We start from the raw sequence: 22,941 nt of genomic DNA, 5'->3' as shown, positions 1-22,941 counted from the left end.
TCTGCGCTGCTAAAACTTCTCCGCTCGGGATAGTTTCCTGCTGGCCCTACCATGGACTGGACTCTCATGGACTGGACTTTCACAATATTATGTAAGACGGCGTGGCGAAGTTGGTAAGAGTGGCTTTGCCAGCAATCTGAGGGTTGTTGGTTCAATCCCCACCTTCTACCATCCTAGTCACGTCTGTTGTGTCCTTGGGCAAGACACTTAACCATTGCGCCTTGCATGGAAGCTCCCGCCGTCAGTGTGTGAATGGGCGAATGTCTCCCGTCCAAAGGCAAAACCCAGTAACTCAATGTTGGTCAAAACTGAGCTGATAATAGTTTTGGAGTTCCTAGGTGATATACTGGGCTTCAGTGTATGCGATATTGTAATTTTTTCCGTAAGTAAGCTGTTACGAGCATGGCAGGACATAGCAACTACCACATAACCGCGTAGATACAACAGAAAAACCTAGTATCTTAAGGGACCAATCGGAGCTTTTTTGTCAGTCGCCTTATTGTCTTTAATGAGACATTTGCACGAATGGGGGCCGACGGTCCACCTGATTATGTGATATTATGGCACGAGGGGATATATTTGGAAGATTGGCCCAGGACGTTGCAAGCACCTTCATTAAATGTAATTGTTCTTGATTCTTCCCCTTGCATACTCTTTTGGGGAGATAACTGTTGGAGGTCAAAATAAAAACTGGACGCTGTACACGGCTCTTGCCCAATGTGCAGAATCAGAACGGGGCCCCACCCGAGATTGTGATAAAATATCTGGAGAAAGGGCGCACACGTTCATGAGAGCAGATTCAATCCATGGCTCAATCAGCAAGAAAATGAAAGCTCAAGAAAACGTCTATACGTCTGATGACTTTGTAGATCTTTGTAAGACAGCATCGAGATGGATTGGTTTTCCTTTGTTTTCTCACAATCAGCTATAAGTGAGTTACTAGGTTTTGCCTTGGGACGGGAGATGTGGAAATACTGTCAAAGCGCTTTGGGCTCCTTAAAAAGGAGTATACAAGTGCTATACAAGTACAACCCATTTACCCACTTGACGTCCATTGCATCCGGTCTCCCGTAGGGGGAAGGAGAGGGGTCACCCACATCTGCGGTCCTCTCCAAGGTTTCTCATAATCATTCACATTGACATCCCGCTGGGTTGTGAGTTTTTCCTTTGCCCTTATGTGGGCTCTGAACCGAGGATGCTGTTGTGGCTTGTGCAGCCCTTTGAGACACTTATGATTTAGGGCTGTATAAATGATTGATTGATAGAATCGCACAGAAGCATGGAAATACCTAGTAAAGGAGAAACATGGAAGATAAGGAGATGTTTGACAACCAGCGTCAGGCATATTGCCGTTCCATTATAACAGCATCACTAACCCACAAACATCTTTGACCCCTGCGAGGTAATAATCGACAATATGTAGATGGAGTGATCATCATATAATGCCAAAATACCCTGTTTGTAGCCAAAGGAAAGATAATGACACCAAAGCACATTCGATCCATGTATCAACTACACAGCAATCAATTAATGTATTTGAAAATGTAACTAACACTGGAGACCAGGGACATGCACATGATTATAGAGGAGCAGGGGCTCAAAGTCAGAAAAAGGGAAGGATATTTTTTTTTGGTCCTTTACACCAGGGGTGCCCATTACGTCGATCGCGAGCTACCAGTCGACCGCGGGGGGTGTGTCAGTCCATCTCCAGCCAGGCTTTTAAAAAAAATAGACCTAAAAATTAGTGATCATCAATCTTCACCAAGACGTCACTTAAATGACATTCACGGTACCGGAGGGTCTTGTGAGATGACGCTGGCTGCTGCAAGATCATTATTATGAAAATATGACCGAGAGGAAGGCGAGAAACACTTGTGCAGAGTCTCGGAAAGCTGGCGTGCACAAGTGATGTGCACGCCAGCTTTCCGAGACTCTTATTTTGTTAGCGCAGGCAGCATGAAGCAGGGCTTTTATTGTGAAGATAGGAAATGTGCAGTCGGCCTTTGGAGTTTTGACGGAAGGTACGGCGCGAGAGTCTGTTGAAATAAAAAGTGTTTCTCGCCTTCCTCTTTGTCATTTTTTCCTAATAATGAACTGGCAGCAGCCAGCGTCATCTCACAAGACCCTGGGGTGCCGTGAAGGTTTCTCATAGTCAGCATTGTCACTGGCGTCCCACTGGATGTGAATTCTCCCTGCCCACTGGGTGTGAGTTTTCCTTGCCCTTTTGTGGGTTCTTCCGAGGGCGGTATAGCTCGGTTGGTAGAGCAGCCGTGCCAGCAACTTGAGGGTTGCAGGTTCGATCCCCGCTTGCACCATCCTAGTCACTGCCGTTGTGTCCTTGGGCAAGACACTTTACCCACCTGCTCCCGGTGCCACCCACACTGGTTTTAAATGTAACTTAGATATTGGGTTTCACAATGTGAAGCGCTTTGAGTCACTTGAGAAAAGCGCTATATAAATATAATTCACTTCACTTAACTTAACTTCACTTCCAAGGATGTCGTAGTCGTAATGATTTTTTGCAGTCCTTTGAGACATTTGTGATTTGGGGCTGTATAAATAAACATTGATTGATTGATTGATTGATTGATTGAACATTTAACCGGGAGTCAAAGATGGTCTGTATTTATAAAACCATCTTTTTTATTTTTAAATTTCTTCGGTTATTATTTGTATTAGTTTCTGTTTCCTGTCCTGAACAAAACGCAGACGTGTCGTGTGTTTACCTGGCACAAAAAGCTGGAATCAATGGCTCTCCAGTGTTGACGGCGAACCTTCACTTTCCACAGGCGTCTCCTCTTCAGGTTGTATGGAGGCGATGTACAATTTTTTCCGCACTTATCGCGGGTGGAGCAGTCCGATGCTGCATAACAGGGCATTTTACATGTTTCAACAAGCGGTAGGAATGGATGGATGGATGGAAAAACTAACGCGGAAGCGCCACAAACAGCGCTTCAGCTCAACCTCAGTATCATTAACGACGCCCTTTAGTCACGTGAGTGCCTTTTGAACAATCGTATACAGTGGGGCAAAAAAGTATTTAGTCAGCCACCGATTGTGCAAGTTCTCCCACTTAAAATGATGACAGAGGTCTGTAATTTTCATCATAGGTACACTTCAACTGTAAGAGACAGAATGTGGAAAAAAAATCCAGGAATTCACATTGTAGGAATTTTAAAGAATTTATTTGTAAATTATGGTGGAAAATAAGTATTTGGTCAACCATTCATTCAAAGCTCTCACTGATGGACGGAGGTTTTGGCTGAAAATCTCACGATACATGGCCCCATTCATTCTTTCCTCAACACGGATCAATCATCCTGTCCCCTTAGCAGAAAAACAGACCCAAAGCATGATTTTTCCACCCCCATGCTTCACAGTAGGTATGGTGTTCTTGGGATGCAACTCAGTATTCTTCTTCCTCCAAACACAACGATTTGAGTTTATACCAAAAAGTTCTATTTTGGTTTCATCGGACCACATGACGTTCTCCCATGTGCTCTCTGGCAAACTTCAGACGGGCCTGGACATGCACTAGCTTAAGCACGTATGGCACTGCAGGATTTGATTCCCTGTCGGCGTAGTGTGTTACTGATGGTAACCTTTGTTACTTTGGTCCCAGCTCTCTGCAGGTCCACAAGTGCCGTGTGGTTCTAGGATTTTTACTCACCGTTCTCATGATCATTTTGACCCCACGGGATGAGATCTTGCGTGGAGCCCCAGATCGAGGGAGATTATCAGTGGTCTTGTATGTCTTCCATTTTCTGATAATTTCTCCCACAGTTGATTTGTTCACACCAAGTTGAGTCACTCTTCCCAGTCTGGTGCAGGTCTACAATTCTGTGTAGACAGCTCTTTGGTCTTGGCCATAGTGGAGTTTGGAGTCTGACTGTTTGAGGCTGTGGACTGGTGTCTTTTATACAGATAGCGAGTTCAAACAAGTGCCATTAATACACGTAATGCGTGGAGGACAGAAGAGCTTCTTCAAGAAGAAATTACAGGTCTGTGAGAGCCACAGATCTTCCTTGTTTGAAGTGACCAAATAATTATTTTTCACCATGATTTAAAAATAAATTCTTTAAAATTCCTACAATGTGAATTCCTGCATTTTTTTTTTCACATTCTGTCCCTCACAGTTGAAGTGTACCTATGATGAAAATTACAGACCTCTGTCATCATTTTCAGTGGGAGAACTTGCACAATCGGTGGCTGACTAAACACTTTTTTGCCCCACTGTAAGAGATGCTCTAAAACCAGGGTTGGCCATACATACTCTCTCTATACATGGCTCTGGGTTATCCGCCTCCAAACCCCAACCCTACTTGATAATCCTCTCTCTACTAATACAGTACATCAGCAACTACAGCTACACGACTGGCTATGTCATCACAAAACATGCAGCCAAGTGTTGCAAAGGAAGAACGCTTTAAAAAAAACATCAGAAGGAGTTACCTTGTGACACAGTCCCATCCAGGCCGCTACAGAGAGGCATGGAGCTTGTACTCCAAAGTAATTCTGTGTCAGCTGTTTGGACACAGTTTGGCTACAATAAGACCGATGTCGGCCAGAACGTACAGAAGTAGTTGAGAATAATCGTGCATTAACCCAAATCAATGTAGACAATTCACTTGATCCAAATTTTGATTGTTAAAGGCCTACTGAAATTAGATTTTCTTATTCAAACGGGGATAGCAGGTCCATTCTATGTCTCATACTTGATCATTTCGGGATATTGCCATATTTTTGCTGAAAGGATTTAGTAGAGAATATCGACGATAAAGTTCGCAACTTTTTGGTCGCTAATAAAAAAAGCCTTGCCTTTACCGGAAGTCGCAGACGATGACGTCACAGGTGTGAGGGCTCCTCACGTCCTCACATTAAATGATAAAATGATAAATGGGTTGTACTTGTATAGCGCTTTTCTACCTTCAAGGTACTCAAAGCGCTTTGACACTACTTCCACATTTACCCATTCACACACACATTCACACACTGATGGAGGGAGCTGCCATGCAAGGCGCCAACCAGCACCCATCAGGAGCAAGGGTGAAGCGTCTTGCTCAGGACACAACGGACGTGACGAGGTTGGTTCTAGGTGGGATTTGAACCGGTGACCCTCGGGTTGCGCACGGCCACTCTCCCACTGCGCCACGCCGTCCCCTATTGTTTATAATGGGAGCATTGTTTATACCACATTGTTTATAATGGGAGCCTCCAGCAGCAAGAGCTATTCGGACCGAGAAAATGACAATTTCCCCATTAATTTGAGTGAGGATGAAAGATTTTTGGATGATATTGATAGTGAAGGACTACAAAAAAAAAAAGAACGTTTTAAAAAAAAGGCGATTGCATTGGGACGGATTCAGATGTTTTTAGACACATTTACTAGGATAATTCTGGGAAATCCCTTATCTTTCTATTGTGTTGCGAGTGTTTTAGTGAGATTAAATCGTACCTGATAGTCGGAGGGGTGTTTCCACTGGTGTCTTGACGCCAGTCTCTGAGGGAAGTCGACGGCATCTGCATGGATGGCGCAAGCTCTGTTGATTTCCGGTAAGAGGCGACTTTTTACCACAATTTTCTAACCGAAACCTGCAGGTTGACGAGTCGTCGGTGTGGAGAGACGCAGCCAACGGGCCGACAGAGGCTTTCCGGACCAGAATGGAGGCCAGAAGGCGGGGCATGCGGCGACGAGGAGAGGCGTGACGCACGCGGAGCGGCAGGACAGCAATCGGAGTCAGGTGCGTAGGACACACACCTGCTCACAATCTGCGCATCTGCTCCTAGACTTTAAGAGAGGCGAAGGGGGCACGATAGAGGCAGAGAGAGGAGGAAACCACGGCAACCCGACCGCGAGCACGACACCAGAGCACGGCAAGATGAGTCCCCGCCACAGACGCGGCAGGCGAGCACCGAAAGGCGCAGCGCGACCAGGAAGCAGGACCGGCGCACTAGGAATGGGCACGCCCGACTGGCCCGAAGAAAGATTGTGCGAACAAATAAAAGTAAATCAACCCAGCTACGACGCGTCGTGTGTCAAGTGTCCTCGCAACCCAGGGAATCCGTCACAGTCGGGAACCATGTTCGCTTGACCGCTCTGATCCATGGTAAAGCTTCATCTCCGGGAATTTTAAACAAGGAAACACCGTGTGTTTGTGTGGTTAAAGGCTAAAACTTCCCACCTCCATCTTTCTACTTTGACTTCTCCATTATTAATTAAACAAATTGCAAAAGATTCAGCAACACAGATGTCCGGAATATTGTGTAATTGCGCGATGAAAAGAGACGACTTTTAGCCGCAATTGGTTCTGCGCTAATATGTCCCCCACGCGTCGATCATTCCGCGATGTTTTCAACAAGAAACTCTGCGGGAAATTCAAAATTGTAATTTAGTAAACTAAAAAGGCCGTATTGGCATGTGTTGCAATGTTAATATTTCATCATTGATATATAAACTATCAGACTGCGTGGTTGGTAGTAGTGGGTTTCAGTAGGCCTTTAATTTCCAGCTCAAACGTGTTCTTTGTTTTGAACAATATTAACAATTTGTGTCCATTTAAAACCCTATAGAAGCAGAGAGGGAAACGGCCCATTGAAACATGTAAATTGCATTGGAATGTAAGTACTTATCTATTAGTGGTAACAATACAAAATGTTTTTTAGGGGGTAGGAGCACTTACACACATCACCCCAGCATGAGCTCTATTTTGTACAGAGCTGTCCAAGGTGCTGAAATGCCACAGCTAGTAGTCATATAGAGCAGTGGTTCTCTACCTTTTTTTAGTCATGTACCTCCTGTGAACATTTTTTTTTTTAATTCAAGTACCCCCTAATCAGAGCAAAGCATTTTTGTTTGAAAAAAAATAGATAAAAAAGTAAAATACAGCACTATATCATCAGTTTCTGATTTATTAAATTGTATAACAGTGCAAAATATTGCTCATTTGTACTGGTCTTTCTTGAACTATTTGGAAAAAAAAGATATCCAAATAACTAAAAACTTGTTGAAAAATAAACAAGTGATTCAATCATAAATACATATTTCTACACATAGAAGAAATCATCAACTTAAAGTGCCCTCTTTAGGGATTGCAATATAGATCCATCTGCATTCCTGAACTTAATCCTAAACATTTCTTCACAAAAAAAGAAAACAAAACATCAATATTTATGGAACGCGTCCACAAAAAAATCGAGCTGTCAACACTGAATATTGCATTGTTCTATTTCTTTTTACAGTTTATGAACTTACATTCATATTGTAAGTCTAGCTCAAGCCTATCTTGCCGATTGTATTGTGCCGTATGTCCCGGCAAGAAATCTGCGTTCAAAATACTCCGGATTATTAGTGATTCCTAAAGCCCCCCAAAAAAGTCTGCGGGCTATAGAGCGTTTTCCGTTCGGGCTCCAGTACTCTGGAATGCCCTCCCGCTAACAGTTCGAGATGCTACCTCAGTAGAAGCATTTAAGTCTCACCTTAAAACTCATCTGTATACTCTAGCCTTTAAATAGACCTCCTTTTTAGACCGGTTGATCTGCCGCTTCTTTTCTTTCTGCTATGTCCCCCGCTCCTTTGTGGAGGGGGTCCGGTCCGATGACCATGGATGAAGTACTGGCTGTCCAGAGTCGAGACCCAGGATGGACCGCTCGTCGGGACCCAGGATGGACCGCTCGCCTGTATCGGTTGGGGACATCTCTACGCTGCTGTTTCGCCTCCGCTTGAGATGGTTTCCTGTGGACGGGACTCTCGCTGCTGTCTTGGATCTGCTTGAACTGAACTCTCGCGGCTGTGTTGGAGCCACTATGGATTGAACTTTCACAGTATCATGTTAGACCCGATCGACATCCATTGCTTTCGGTCCCCTAGAGGGGGGGGTTGCCCACATCTGAGGTCCTCTCCAAGGTTTCTCATAGTCAGCATTGTCACTGGCGTCCCACTGGATGTGAATTCTCCCTGCCCACTGGGTGTGAGTTTTCCTTGCCCTTTTGTGGGTTCTTCCGAGGATGTTGTAGTCGTAATGATTTGTGCAGTCCTTTGAGACATTTGTGATTTGGGGCTATATAAATAAACATTGATTGATTGTGTTTAAGTATTATTCTATAAATACATTTAGAAATGATTTTTGAATTGTTGCTATTTTTAGAATATTCAAAAAAAAAATCTCACGTACCCCTCGGCATACCTTCAAGTACCCCCAGGGGTACATGTACCCCCATTTCAGAACCACTGATATAGTGCAGTGGTCCCCAACCACCTGTACAGGGGGTAAATCATGGGTGTCAAACTCTGGCCCGCGGGCCAAAAGTGGCCCGCCGAGTAATTTCATTTGGCCCTTGAGGCAATATCGCATTAACATTAGAGCTGGCTCGCCGGTGTTATATAGCGGCGGGTACCGCTGTAACACTGCATTCACAGCTAATACTCATACTTGCCAATCCTTCTGATTTTCAGTGCCCCTCCAGAAAATCCCTCGGGGCAACCATTCTTCTGAATCTCTCTCGATTTCCACCCGGACAACAATATTAGAGGCGTGCCTTAAAGGTACTGCCCTTAGCGTCCTCTACAGCCTGACATCACGTCAGTTTTTTCCTCCATACAAAAAGCGCGGCGGCCCAGTCACATAATATATGTGGCTTCTGCACACACACGAGCGAATACAAGCATACTTGGTCAACAGCCATACAGGTCACACTGAGGGTGGCCGTATAAACAACTTTAACACGGTTACAAATATGCTCCACACAAACAATCAATCAATGCAATCAATGTTTATTTATATAGCCCCAAATCACAAATGTCTCAAAGGACTGCACAAATCATTACGACTACAACATCCTCGGAAGAACCCACAAAAGGGCAAGGAAAACTCACACCCAGTGGGCAGGGAGAATTCACATCCAGTGGGACGCCAGTGACAATGCTGACTATGAGAAACCTTGGAGAGGACCTCAGATGTGGGCAACCCCCCCCCCCTCTAGGGGACCGAAAGCAATGGATGTCGAGCGGGTCTAACATGATACTGTGAAAGTTCAATCCATAGTGGCTCCAAGACAGCAGCGAGAGTCCCGTCCACAGGAAACCATCTCAAGCGGATCAGCAGCGTAGAGATGTCCCCAACCGATACAGGCGAGCGGTCCATCCTGGGTCCCGACGAGCGGTCCATCCTGGGTCTCGACTCTGGACAGCCAGTATTTCATCCATGGTCATCGGACCGGACCCCCTCCACAAGGGCGGGGGGGACATAGGAGAAAGAAAAGAAGCGGCAGATCAACTGGTCTAAAAAGGAGGTCTATTTAAAGGCTAGAGTATACAGATGAGTTTTAAGGTGAGACTTAAATGCTTCTATGAATGACAAACACATTTCGGAAGAACATTCAGACCGTAACACAACAGAAAAAATACCCAGAAACCCTTGCAGCACTAAATCTTCCGGGACGCTACAATATACACCCCCCCCCCCCCCCCCCCCCCGCTACCACCAAATTATTATTATTATTTGAAAATCGATTTTGCATGTCATATAAAGTTATATAAGCCTTGCTTGTTCAAAATTCAATGCAAAACGTGTTTAGGTTATTATTAAAAGGTTAATTTGTTCAACCTTGGCCCCAACTTTGTTTAGTTTTAAATTGTGGCCCACTCTGTTTTTGAGTTTGACACCCCTGGGGTGAATCAATAACTTAAGCAGAGTCAAAAACGACTATTATTCTTTTAAATAAAATGAACTGGAAATCTCATATACAAAACATACAACATAAGGTGGCAAAAAATATTTCAATAATGAATAAAGCAAAATATGTCCTGGGCCAAATATCACTTTATATTCTCTACTGCTCGCTAGTGTTACCATATCTGAGTTATTGTGCAGAAATATGGGGAAACAAGTACAAATGTGCGCTACATTCGTTAACTGTTGTTACAAAAAAGATCGATTAGAATAATACACAATGTTGGATATAGAAAACATACAAACCCTTTATTTATTGAGTCAAAAATATTAAAGCTCGATGACTGGATAAAATTGCAAACGGCTAAATTGACGTACAAAGTAAATTATAACCTGCTAGCAAAGAATGTACAACAATTCTTCTCAACTAAAGAGGAGAAATATAACCTTAGAGGAAAATCTAACTTAAAACATTTGTATGCACGTACAACACTTAAAACCTTTAGCATATCAGTATGTGGAATTAAATTATGGAATGGATTAAGTAAAGAAGTTAAACATTGTACTGATATGAGCCAGTTTAAGAGGATGTTTAAATTAATAGTGCTTACAAAGTACAAAGAAGAAGTATTATAAGAAACACTTTCAACCTTATTGAAAATAGGATATTCTTCATCTTAGTATGTTAATAATGACTGAAATAATTAAGTACATGTTAGAAAACTGCTGTGTTAATCACTCATAGATGTCATTTTGATATTTTGCTGTAAAGGTCAGTGAATGTGGGCGCTCTGAAGTGGAAAAGGGGTAGGATTAAATAAGCTTTGCTTCTTCCTACTCCTTTTCGGACATGATGTATTGTGTATTGCGAAATGATGAATTTAACTGATGTATAATGTAGTATGTATGTCATGTTTGAAATAAACTAAGAAAAGAAAGAAAAAAGAAATACGTTATGCCCTCAAATTGTGTTTATGGAATCATTCCCTGAATTTCTATAAGTGGGTTGCCATCACTAACATTCGGGCACTTCCGGGTTTCAGGCACTGGTCTAAGTCCCATTAAGCTACCTTTTATTGACCTGACTCATGCAGACTTAGGCTTGTTTTGAAAGGTTTAGGGGGCAAATTAAAAAGCGATTATTACTTTTTTTTTTTTTTTTTTGGAGTGGATTTTTACACTCTTTAGAAAAATATTCTTAAAAACAATTTATACCACTTATAATGCATGTGTTTAGCAGGAAAATAGTCATGACGCATATCATTGTTATTGAAAATGATCTTTTGCACTGATATCTTTGCACCGGAAGGCTAAAGGAAGGAACGAGACCTGCTCTCTTGGCCAGGTCTCACTTGGAAAAGAGATATTTGCTGTCAATGGGATTTTACCTGTTGTGGTGAAGAAGGAGCTGAGCCGGAAGGCAAAGCTTTCAATTTACCGGTCGATCTACGTTTCCCATCCTCACCTATGGTCATGAGCTTTGGGTCATGACCGAAAGGATAAGATCACGGGTACAAGCGGCCGAAATGAGTTTCCTCCGCCGGGTGGCGGGTCTCTCCCTTAGAGATAGGGTGAGAAGCTCTGCCATCCGGGAGGAACTCAAAGTAAATCCGCTGCTCCTCCACATCGAGAGGAGCCAGATGAGGTGGTTCGGGCATCTGGTCAGGATGCCACCCGAACGCCTCCCGAGGGAGGTGTTTAGGGCACGTCCAACCGGTAGGAGGCCACGGGGAAGACCCAGGACACGTTGGGAAGACTATGTCTCCCGGCTGGCCTGGGAACGCCTCGGGATCCCCCTGGAAGAGCTAGACGAAGTGGCTGGGGAGAGGGAAGTCTGGGTGTCCCTGCTTAGGCTGCTGCCCCCCGCGACCCGACCTCGGATAAGCGGAAGAAGATGGATGGATGGATGGATGGGATTTTACCTCGTTAAATAAAGGCTAAATAAAAATAAATAAATAAAGACTGACTGGATGAATTATATCCTATTCCATTTTGACTGTACTTGAATCAGAGGTTATAATGCATATATTAAACAGGAAAATAGTCATGACTCATATAAATCATAACTAAAATGCTGTTTGGAACTGCTGCTTTTGCACAAGATGGCTAAACAACAAATCTTCTCCTATTCCATTTTTGACTGTACTTGAATGTATTTTACACCTTATTTATATTATTCTGCACCGGAATGCTAAATACTGACTGGATGAACTCTATCCTATTCCATTTTGAGTGTGCATGAATCAGAGGGTATTTAAATACAAAATAGCCATTACTTATATAATTCATACTTAAAATACTGTTTTGCACTGCTGTTTTTGTACCGGAAGTGTAACAATCTGTCACTTACTTTCTGATAGTTTTTCGTGTTTTGTACTTTATTTCCTGTTCAGTGCTCTTATTTTGTTATACTTCCTGTTTACTCCGCTGAGCACTGTTTTTGTCACACTCGCCGTTGATTGGCAGCGGTCCTCAGCTGCTGTCAATCAACATAGGTCTATTTATGTTTCACTCGAGCACTCCTCAGTGCTCAAAGTTAAAACTATGTTGGGAACATCTCCATGCAAGACTGCTTTCTGTTTATATATTTTACTTTGATGAAATTAAAATCACCTTACCTGCTTTCTGCTCTCCTGGTTTCTTGCATACTTGAGGTCACACAACTGCAGCCATGCGAAGTCCTAACAGGAAGGCTAAAAACTGAATTCTCTCCTATTCTATTTTGACTGTACTTGAATGTGTACTAGACCGTATTTATATTATTCACATGTATAAAAAAAAAAATGCTACTTGCACTGCTATCGTTTTGCACCTGAAAAATAGTGACGGGACAATTCTATTTGATTCCATAGCTTTATTTATATTATTCACATTTGCACTGCTGTTGTTGCACCTGCTGTGCTTTTTTTTTGTTGCGGTTTTTGCACTGGAAGAAAAGTTAGGGGACAATTTGAGTGTAAGCTATTTCATATGTTTATTTTTTACTCTCCTTGATATGTAAATACCTAAGTGTTTATAGTGTATTGAGAGCGAACTGTGGTGCTGAATTTCCCCCTAGGGATCAATAAAGTACTTTCTATCATATTTTATTCAATTCTATTATCATCACCAAAAAGTAACTGTTACCTCACTTTACTTGACATTTATTGTATTTCGAGAAGAAAAGATTGGAGGCACATCATGTATTTACATCTGCTTTAAATCCATGAAAGACAAAGATGGACTCGTGCATAGGTAAGTAATGTATTTGATTGACATAACGAGGGCCATCATGCTGTGATCGTGACGCTAATGAGAAAAAGGATAAGTTTAATTTCCTGCTACAAATATATCTGTCTCCTCTACAATTCATGTTTGCAGCGGTTTTTATGGGGTGAAGTATATTTTGTGTCTTTAATTAGATATAAATGTCCCTGTTGTCCAGCACAAATCGTTGCTAGGGATACCAAGATATAGAAAATACTGTTGAGCCTACCAGAGATGCATTAATCTAGTTCATCAATATTACCAGGGATATTTTATTGATGCTAACAAATTACACCAAATACGCTGTAATGCTGTGATCTTTATCGAATAAAGCAATTGTCTTCCCTGCACAACAACAACTAAGCTTTTAGTTTCGGTTATAAAACTCGAGAAAGAAAACACAACGGAATGGATTAACAATCACAAAATGTAACATGACATTAGTTCATTTGCACAACCAGGTCTATATAATTATTTTGAGGGGTAGCAACAAAAAAAGAACAACAAAATAATGTGATCTGTTGTCCTTTCTCTACGTTTAGTTCGGCTGTCTAACGCCACTAAATAGTTTAAAGTAATTTTGATTGCATCACAGAAAGTTTCTCCGAAAAATCAAATGTTCAAACAAACATTTTACAAAGTGATCTCTGCAGACATGAACAGTCCAATTGTATTCCACAATATGATGAAGGTGACATTTTTAAAAGCCATTTCCGTCGACACACTTTAGTTTTTTCTCTCATTATTATTTTTATGAGCCACTTTTTTTCGGAACTCTATGAAAGCTATTTCCTATCTCTCCATTTGAGCAATTGGAACACCAAAGAACAGAACAGCAATATGGCATTTTCTGCTCAAATTTTCCAGTCGCTCTCATCTGTTTTATTGCTACGCTTGTGCTTTACCAATGTGTGAAATAATCTGCAACCCTCCAATACATTAACAAAAACAATCTAAAAATGATTTTGAGGAAATATGAATATCGATTGAATCACTCTAGTATCAATCAAATAGTGATACAACTCATGGTATTGACACCAATAAATGGATTGATATATATATATATATATATATATATATATATATATATATATATATATATATATATATATATATATATATGTATATATATATATATATATATATATATATATATATATATATATATATATATATATATATATATGTATAAATGTTGTAACCAAACCAATATTTTGGTACCGGTACTAAAAATATTTCGATACTTTTCGGTACTTTTCTAAATAAAGGGGACCACAAAAAAAATGCATTATTTGCTTATTTTAACAAAAAATCTTCGGGTACATTAAACATATGTTTGTTATTGCAGTTAAGTCCTTAAATAAAATAGTCAAACATACTAGACAACGTGTCTTTTAGTAGTAAGTAAACAAACAAAGGCTCCCTAATTAGTCTGCTGACATATGCAGTAACATATTGTATCATTTATTGTTCTATTATTATCATCAAGGACAAGTGGTAGAAAATGTATGATTCATCTACCTGTTGATTTACTGTTAATATCTGCTTACTGACTCTTTTAACATGTTCTATCTACACTTCTGTTAAAATGTAATAATCACTTATTCTTCTGTTGTTTGATACTTTATATTAGTTTTGGATGATGCCACAAATTTGCGTATAAATCCGATACCAAGTAGTTACAGGATCATACATTGGTCGTATTCAAAATCCTCATGTGTAAGGTTTTACTACTTACGTATAAAATACTACACGGTCTAGCTCCAGCCTATCTTGCCGATTGTATCGTACCATATGTCCCGGCAAGAAATCTGCGTTCAAAAGACTCCGGCTTATTAGTGATTCCTAGAGCCCAAAAAAAGTCTGCGGGCAATAGAGCGTTTTCCGTTCGGGCTCCAGTACTCTGGAATGCCCTCCCGGTAACAGTTCGAGATGCTACCTCAGTAGAAGCATTTAAGTCTCACCTTAAAACTCATCTGTATACTCTAGCCTTTAAATAGACCTCCTTTTTAGACCAGTTGATCTGCCGCTTCTTTTCTTTCTCCTATGTCCCCCCCTCCCTTGTAGAGGGGGTCCGGTCCGATGACCATGGATGAAGTACTGGCTGTCCAGAGTCGAGACCCAGGATGGACCGCTCGTCGGGACCCAGGATGGACCGCTCGCCTGTATCGGTTGGGGACATCTCTACGCTGCTGATCCGCTTGAGATGGTTTCCTGTGGACGGGACTCTCGCTGCTGTCTTGGATCCGCTTGAACTGAACTCTCGCGGCTGTGTTGGAGCCACTATGGATTGAACTTTCACAGTATCATGTTAGACCCGCTCGACATCCATTGCTTTCGGTCCCCTAGAGGGGGGGGGGGTTGCCCACATCTGAGGTCCTCTCCAAGGTTTCTCATAGTCAGCATTGTCACTGGTGTCCCACTGGATGTGAATTCTCCCTGCCCACTGGGTGTGAGTTTTCCTTGCCCTTTTGTGGGTTCTTCCGAGGATGTTGTAGTCGTAATGATTTGTGTAGTCCTTTGAGACATTTGAGATTTGGGGCTATATAAATAAACATTGATTGATGATTGATTGATTGATATATTTCCTGAGTTTATAAACATAATATACATTTAAAAAAAAAATTAAAGAAGATGCTGTGATGCCAAAAAATATTGACGTAATCATAATAATATTGACTAGATACGTGTCTGTACTTGATATCATTACAGTGGATGTTAGGTATAGATCCACCAATGGCGTTTGTTTACATTTTGATGCCGGTGAGCTACAGCGTGTAGTGAAGCATGTTTAGCTATTCCTCGTCCTCCAGGGATGATATTTGTAAGAAACTTACTCTATTTGTCGCCACGGAGACCAGAATTAGTAATTTAGAAGTATGTGCCCCCTCCCTCTATAGGAGCCCAGTCTGAGATCCACTTTTTTTTTTTTACTCATCCTTCCCCAGCGTCTACCTTTTGCCACCTTTTACGAAGCACCGTAGTGAGCCTCCCATACACTCTGCAGCAAAAATTCCACACATCTACTTTTATAAACAAAATATTGTTCTTGGACATACTTTATTAAGCAGCACCAAGTTCCTGGAGGTGCAGATCACTGACAATATAACCTGGTCCCTATACACCGGAGCTCTTGTAAAAAGAGCTCAGCAGCACATGCACTTTTTGCGTCGGATGAAAAGAGCACAGCTCCCTCCCCCCATTCTCACCAAATTCTACAGAGGCACTATACTGTAGAACAGGGGTGCCCATTACGTCGATCGCGAGTTACCAGTCGACCGGGGGGGGGGGGGGGGGGGGGGGGGGGTGTGTCAGTCGATCTCCAGCCAGGCTTTTAAAAAAAATAGACCTAAAAATGAGTGATCATCGATCTTCACCAAGACGTCACTTAAATGACATTCACGGTACCGGAGGGTCTTGTGAGATGACGCTGGCTGCTGCAAGATCATTATTATGAAAATATGACCGAGAGGAAGGCGAGAAACACTTTTTATTTCAACAGACTCTCGCGCCGTACCTTCCGTCAAAACTCTAAAGGCCGACTGCACATTTCCTATCTTCACAATAAAAGCCCTGCTTCATGCTGCCTGCGCTAACTAAATACAGAGTCTCGGAAAACTGGCGTGCACAAGCGATCCCTCAGAAAGCTGGCGTGCACATCACTTGTGCACGCCAGCTTTCCGAGACTCTTATTTTGTTAGCGCAGGCAGCATGAAGCAGGGCTTTTATTGTGAAGATAGGAAATGTGCAGTCGGCCTTTAGAGTTTTGACGGAAGGGACGGCGCGAAAGTCTGTTGAAATAAAAAGTGTTTCTCGCCTTCCTCTCCGTAATTTTTTCATAATAATGAACTGGCAGCAGCCAGCGTCATCTCACAAGACCCTCGGGTGCCGTGAATGTCAATCAAGCAAGCTACGGAATTTGCCGCCAATGTTTTTCTTGTAAAGTGTATGGAAGCTGGATGAATTAGATGCCAAAAACCAACCACTTTCATGTGGTATTGTACAGAAAGGACAACTTTTTTCTCCTCCATTTGAAAATGTGGGCGTTATCATCATTACTGTCTGATTCCAATCAATGCAAGTCATCAGAATCAGGTAATACACCAACTTATATTGTTGTCTTCGTGAAAGAAAGACATCTATATGTGTTACACATGCTTGTATTATCATTAAACACATTTAACTTGTTTACAAAAATGTCTCTTTCATGAATAAATACATATAAATGATATATATAAATGAGGTAGATCCCCTCGAGTTGGTCAATTGAAAAGTAGCTCGCCTGCAGAAAAAGTGTGGGCACCCCTGCTGTAGAGAGTCTGCTGACCAACAGCATCTCTGTCTGGACTGGAGCCAGCAATGCCTCAGACTGGAAGTCTCTTCAGAGAGTGGTGAGGACGGCGGAAAAGATTATCAGGACTCCTCTTCCTCCTATCCAGGAGACGGCAAAAAGCCGCTGCCTGACCAGGGCTCAGAAAATCTGCAAAGACTCCTCCTACCCCCATCAAGGACTGTTTTCACTGCAGCCTCCGTAGCAGAACCTCCAGGTTTTGTAACAGCTTATTCTCTTGAACGCATCATAATTAAATTATCCCCTCAACTCCCTCCAAAATGGATTAACTCGCTGGAATAAAAAGACGATATAACATACATCCATAAACATGGACACACGTGAAAAAGTGCAATGTATTTATCTGTACAGTAATCTATTTATTTATATCTGCAACTTATTGCTTTTTTTTTTTTTTTTTATCATGCACTACCAAGAGCTAATGCAACGAAATGTCGTTCTTATTTGTACTGTAAAGTTCAAATTTGAATGACAACAAAAAGGAAGTGTAAGTCTAAGTTTTATTTATAATTTGCTGGTCAGTCTAAGTCTGTGTGAGCCACAAGGAGAGATGGGGGTGCTTTAATGAGAGAGTTAAACATACAGTACAGCAAAGGTGGCTTGAACAAACGAGCTGCTGACCAAATCGATGTATGTGCTTGTAAAATTTTCACATCGTCTGCATTTTGTAATGACTGTGTTTGTCTTCCAAGCCGGTTTTACTAGCAAATTACAATACAATAAAGGGATTGTCCACTGGTTCATATTGTTTTGGCTAAACTATCTGACAGGCAACAGGACCCCAAATATTAAACTTGTTTGGTGCAATAAACCACTTGAGATGGTGTAAAAAAATATTAAAATACAGTGGGGCTAAAAAGTATTTAGTCAGCCACCGATTGTGCAAGTTCTCCCACTTAAAATGATGACAGAGGTCTGTCATTTTCATCATAGGTACACTTCAACTGTGAGAGACAGAATGTGAAAACAAATCCAGGAATTCACATTGTAGGAATTTTAAAGAATTTATTTGTTAATTATGGTGGAAAATAAGTATTTGGTCAACCATTCAAAGGAGGTTTTGGCTAAAAATCTCACGATACATGGCCCCATTCATTCTTTCCTTAACACGGATCAATCGTCATGTCCCCTTAGCAGAAAAACAGCCCCAAAGCATGATGTTTCCACCCCCATGTTTCACAGTAGGTATGGTGTTCTTGGGATGCAACTCAGTATTCTTCTTCCTCCAAACACGACGAGTTGAGTTTATACCAAAATGGATACATGGATGATACAGCAGAGGATTGGGAGAATGTCATGTGGTCAGATGAAACCAAAATAGAACTTTTTGGTATAAACGCAACTCGTCGTGTTTGGAGGAAGAATAATTCTGAGTTGCATCCCAAGAACACCACACCTACTGTGAAGCATGGGGGTGGAAACATGCTTGGGGGCTGTTTTTCTGCTAAAGGGACAGGACGATTGATCCGTGTTAAGGAAAGAATGAATGGGTTCATGTATTGTGAGATTTTCAGCCAAAACTTCCTTCAATCAGTGAGAGCTTTGAATGGTTGACCAAATACTTATTTTCCACCATCATTTACAAATAAATTCTTCAAAATTCCTACAATGTGAATTCCTGGATATTTTCTTTCACATTATGTCTTTCACAGTTGAAGTGTACCTATGATGAAAACTACAGACCTCTGTCATCATTTTAAGTGGGAGAACTTGCACAATCGGTGGCTGACTAAATACTGTTTTCCCCCCACTGTATGTTCCCTTTCCTTCTCTGTCACTTATAGATCTTTAATACCCCTTTTTCTACCCTTGAGACCCATTAGTGACAAGCATTTCCATGCTAATCTGACTGTAACTTTTTGATTAATCCTTCAAGCAGACAAACATTACCCATTCGGTGGAGTTAATGAACCTTCTCTAACATTGTGTTTTGCTTCAGTAGGGGATGTTGACTCTCTCTGGGTTGACTGACTCAAGGCAACACAGAAGAAAGACGGATGAATAGCTGGCATTGTGAGCAGCACGAGAAAGTGGTTCTGCCCTTGTCGAAATCATCTTGATTTTTTGTGAATGACTTTGTACAGAACTTACCGACAAACAGAACACTGCCGTTGAGGCTGCAAGGCCGTAAACATGACGATGACGGAGTAGTTCCTGGGCGGGGCTTTGACAAATCGACGGAACTTGTCTCCGTTCATCCGCACAACAGAACGGCGTGAGGACCACTCCATCATTTGGTCAACCTTCTCAGAAAGGAGGTTCTGGAAATAAATGAGAAAACAAAACAGACTCAGTATGGTTCTCAGAATTCAATGAAAGATGTTTTGTATTCAGGAGAAATGACATCTACAGTTCAATAGTCTATTCCAGTGGTTATCAACCTGTTTTCAGTGATGTACCTTCTGTGAACATTTTTTTAATTCAAGTACCCCCTAATCCGGGGGCCCTCACACTTTTTCTGCAGGCGAGCTACTTTTCAATTGACCAAGTCGAGGAGATCTACCTCATTCCTATTTATGATTTATATTTATTTATTTATGAAAGAGACATTTTTGTTAACAAGTTAATGGTGTTTAATGATAATACAAGCATGTTTAACACACATAGATTCCTTTCTTTCATGAAGACAAGAAGATAAGTTGGTGTATTACCTGATTCTGATGACTTGCATTGATTGGAATTAGACAGTGGTGCTGATAACGTCCATATTTTCAAATGGAGGAGAAAAAAAGTCCTCCTTTCTGTCCAATACCACATGAAAGTGGTTGGATTTGGCATCTCATTTGTCCGACTTGCATACTGTTTTTTAAACACTTTGTTATGAGAGTAGCATATGTGTGTGGCCCTTTAATGTCTGGCAGCAGGTGAGTGACGTCAGTGAGTGTGCGGGTGGGCAAGCAAGTGAGAAAGCAGCATCAAACTCCGTAGCTTGCTAGCTTGTGCACGCTAGCTTTCTGAGACTCTTATTTTGTTAGCACAGGCAGGATGAAACAGGTCTTTTATGGTGAAGACAGGTCTCCCCATGTCTAGCATTAAAAGATTACAGTTGGTACAAAATGCGGCTGCTAGACTTTTGACAAGAACTAGAAAGTTTGATCACATTACGCCTGTACTGGCTCACCTGCACTGGCTTCCTGTGCACTTAAGATGTGACTTTAAGGTTTTACTACTTACGTATAAAATACTACACGGTATAGCTCCATCCTATCTTGCCGATTGTATTGTACCATATGTCCCGGCAAGAAATCTGCGTTCAAAGGACTCCGGCTTATTAGTGATTCCCAAAGCCCAAAAAAAGTCTGCGGGTTATAGAGCTTTTTCATTTCGGGCTCCAGTACTCTGGAATGCCCTCCTGGTAACAGTTCGAGATGCCACCTCAGCAGAAGCATTTAAGTCTCACCTTAAAACTCATCTGTATACTCTAGCCTTTAAATAGACTCCCTTTTTAGACCAGTTGATCTGCCGTTTCTTTTATTTTTCTTCTATGTCCCACTCTCCCCTTGTGGAGGGGGTCCGGTCCGATCCGGTGGCCATGTACTGCTTGCCTGTGTATCGGCTGGGGACATCTCTGCGCTGCTGATCCGCCTCCGCTTGGGATGGTTTCCTGTTGGCTCCGCTGTGAACGGGACTCTTGCTGCTGTGTTGGATCCGCTTTGGACTGGACTCTCGCGACTGTGTTGGATCCATTATGGATTGAACTTTCACAGTATCATGTTAGACCCGCTCGAAATCCATTGCTTTCCTCCTCTCCAAGGTTCTCATAGTCATCATTGTCACCGACGTCCCACTGGGTGTGAGTTTTCCTTGCCCTTATGTGGGCCTACCGAAGATGTCGTAGCGGTTTGTGCAGCCCTTTGAGACACTAGTGATTTAGGGCTATATAAGTAAACATTGATTGAACTGTGCAGTCGGTCTTTAGAGTTTTGACAGTAGGTACGGAGTCTCTAGAAATAAAATGTGTTTCTCTGCGTCCGCCCTGTTAGTGATTTTTTTTCTTAAATATGAGCTCGCAGCAGCCAGCGTCATCTCACAAGATCCTCGGGTGCCGAGAATGTCAAACAACTGACGAAAGTGAAGTCTTGGTATGATTGATGATTGCTCATTTTTATGTCTATTTTTTAATGCCTGGCTTGAGATCGACTGACACACCCTCCGAGATCGACCAGTCGATCGCAATCGACGTAATGGGCACCCCTGCCCTAATCAGAGCAAAGCATTTTTGGTTGGAAAAAAAGAGATAAAGAAGTAAAATACAGCACTGTAATCAGTTTCTGATTTATTAAATTGTACATTTGGCCCTTTAGGCAACATCAAATTAACATTAGAGCTGGCCCGCCGGTATCACCGCATTCACCGCTAATACTCATACTTGCCAACCCTCCCGATTTTCCCAGGAGACTCCCGAAGTTTAGTGCCCTTCCCGAGAATCTCCCTGGGCAACCATTCTCCCGATTTCCACCCGGCCAACCACTATATTGGGAGCGTGCCTTAAAGGCACTGCCTTTAGCGTCCTCTACAACATGTCGTCACGTCCTCTTTTCCTCCATATAAACAGCGTGCTGGCCAAGTCACATAATATATGCGGCTTTCACAAACACATACTTGGTCAACAGCCATACAGGTCACACTGAGGGTGGCCGTATAAAAAACTTTAACATTGTTACAAATATGCGCCACACTGTGAACCCACACCAAACAAGAAAGACAAAACACATTTCGGGAGAACACCCGCACCGTAACACAACATAAACACAACAGAACAAATACCCAGAATCCGTTGATGCACTAACTCTTCCGGAATGCAACAATATACACCCCCGCTACTACCAAACCCCGCCCACCTCATTTTTATTTTATTTCTGAAATTATTAGCTTATGGAAAAAGTTAATGTTGATATTTACCTCAGAAGGCTGCAAATAGAAAACAGGCATTATTTTTTTTTAATTACATTTTATTGAATATACCACTGATGTTTTTTGAAAGTCGATTTTGCACTATTACGTTATATAAGCTCTGCCTGTTCCATTGGAGGAAGCCCAAATACCCGGAGGGAACCCACACAGTCCCCGGGAGGACATGCAAACTCCACACAGAAAGATCCCGAGCCCGGGATTGAACCCAGGATTACTTAGGACCTTTGTATTGTGAGGCAGATGCACTAACACCTGTTCCACCGTGCTGCCCTATTTAAGCCTTGCTTGTTCAATATTCATTGCAAAACTTGTTTGGGTCCCTATTAAAAGTTTAATTCGTTCAACCTTGGCCCGCGGCTTTATTTGAGTTTGACACCCCTGCTCTAAGTCGTCCTAAGACGAGCCTTCCATCGTTGCTTCCATTCATCCCGTTTCTCCATACATTTGGCCAGTTCCTTGGTACTCTGAGCTCCTGCATCCTTCTTGAGTAGGTCCACGTATGTCTGCGTGGGACGTCCTCTTGACCGATGCCCATGTGTTGGTTCCCAGAGCACCAATTTGCTGGCAGGTAGCTCCTGATGTCTTTGGCAGTGTCCTGCAAGTCTCATTCTCCTTAGAGCAATCTTCTCGCTCACCCTTGCTATTCCCTTGTGGAGGATTCTGTTGGTTACATGCGCACTCTTGTCGATGTTAAGCACTGCACGCTGCATCCTGGTGTAGCAACCATCCAGAGACCTCTCCAGGGTTGGCTTCGGGGTCCAG

The 22,941-nt window shown here is 42.1% G+C and overlaps 1 protein-coding gene across 1 annotated transcript in view; it reads right to left on the bottom strand.

Annotated features, from left to right (window-relative positions):
- tusc3 (tumor suppressor candidate 3) overlaps nt 1-22,941 on the bottom strand; it is a 198,799-nt gene that overhangs the window by 101,708 nt on the left and 74,150 nt on the right. Inside the window, exon 2 of the mRNA XM_061880223.1 lies at nt 19,357-19,526. Within this exon, the coding sequence (XP_061736207.1) occupies nt 19,357-19,526 (170 nt within the window). The remainder of the gene's footprint in view (nt 1-19,356; nt 19,527-22,941) is intronic.

This window comes from Nerophis ophidion, linkage group LG20, assembly GCF_033978795.1.
Source record: "Nerophis ophidion isolate RoL-2023_Sa linkage group LG20, RoL_Noph_v1.0, whole genome shotgun sequence".
Lineage (NCBI taxonomy): Eukaryota > Metazoa > Chordata > Actinopteri > Syngnathiformes > Syngnathidae > Nerophis > Nerophis ophidion.
This window is presented reverse-complemented; position numbering and strand designations above follow the sequence as displayed.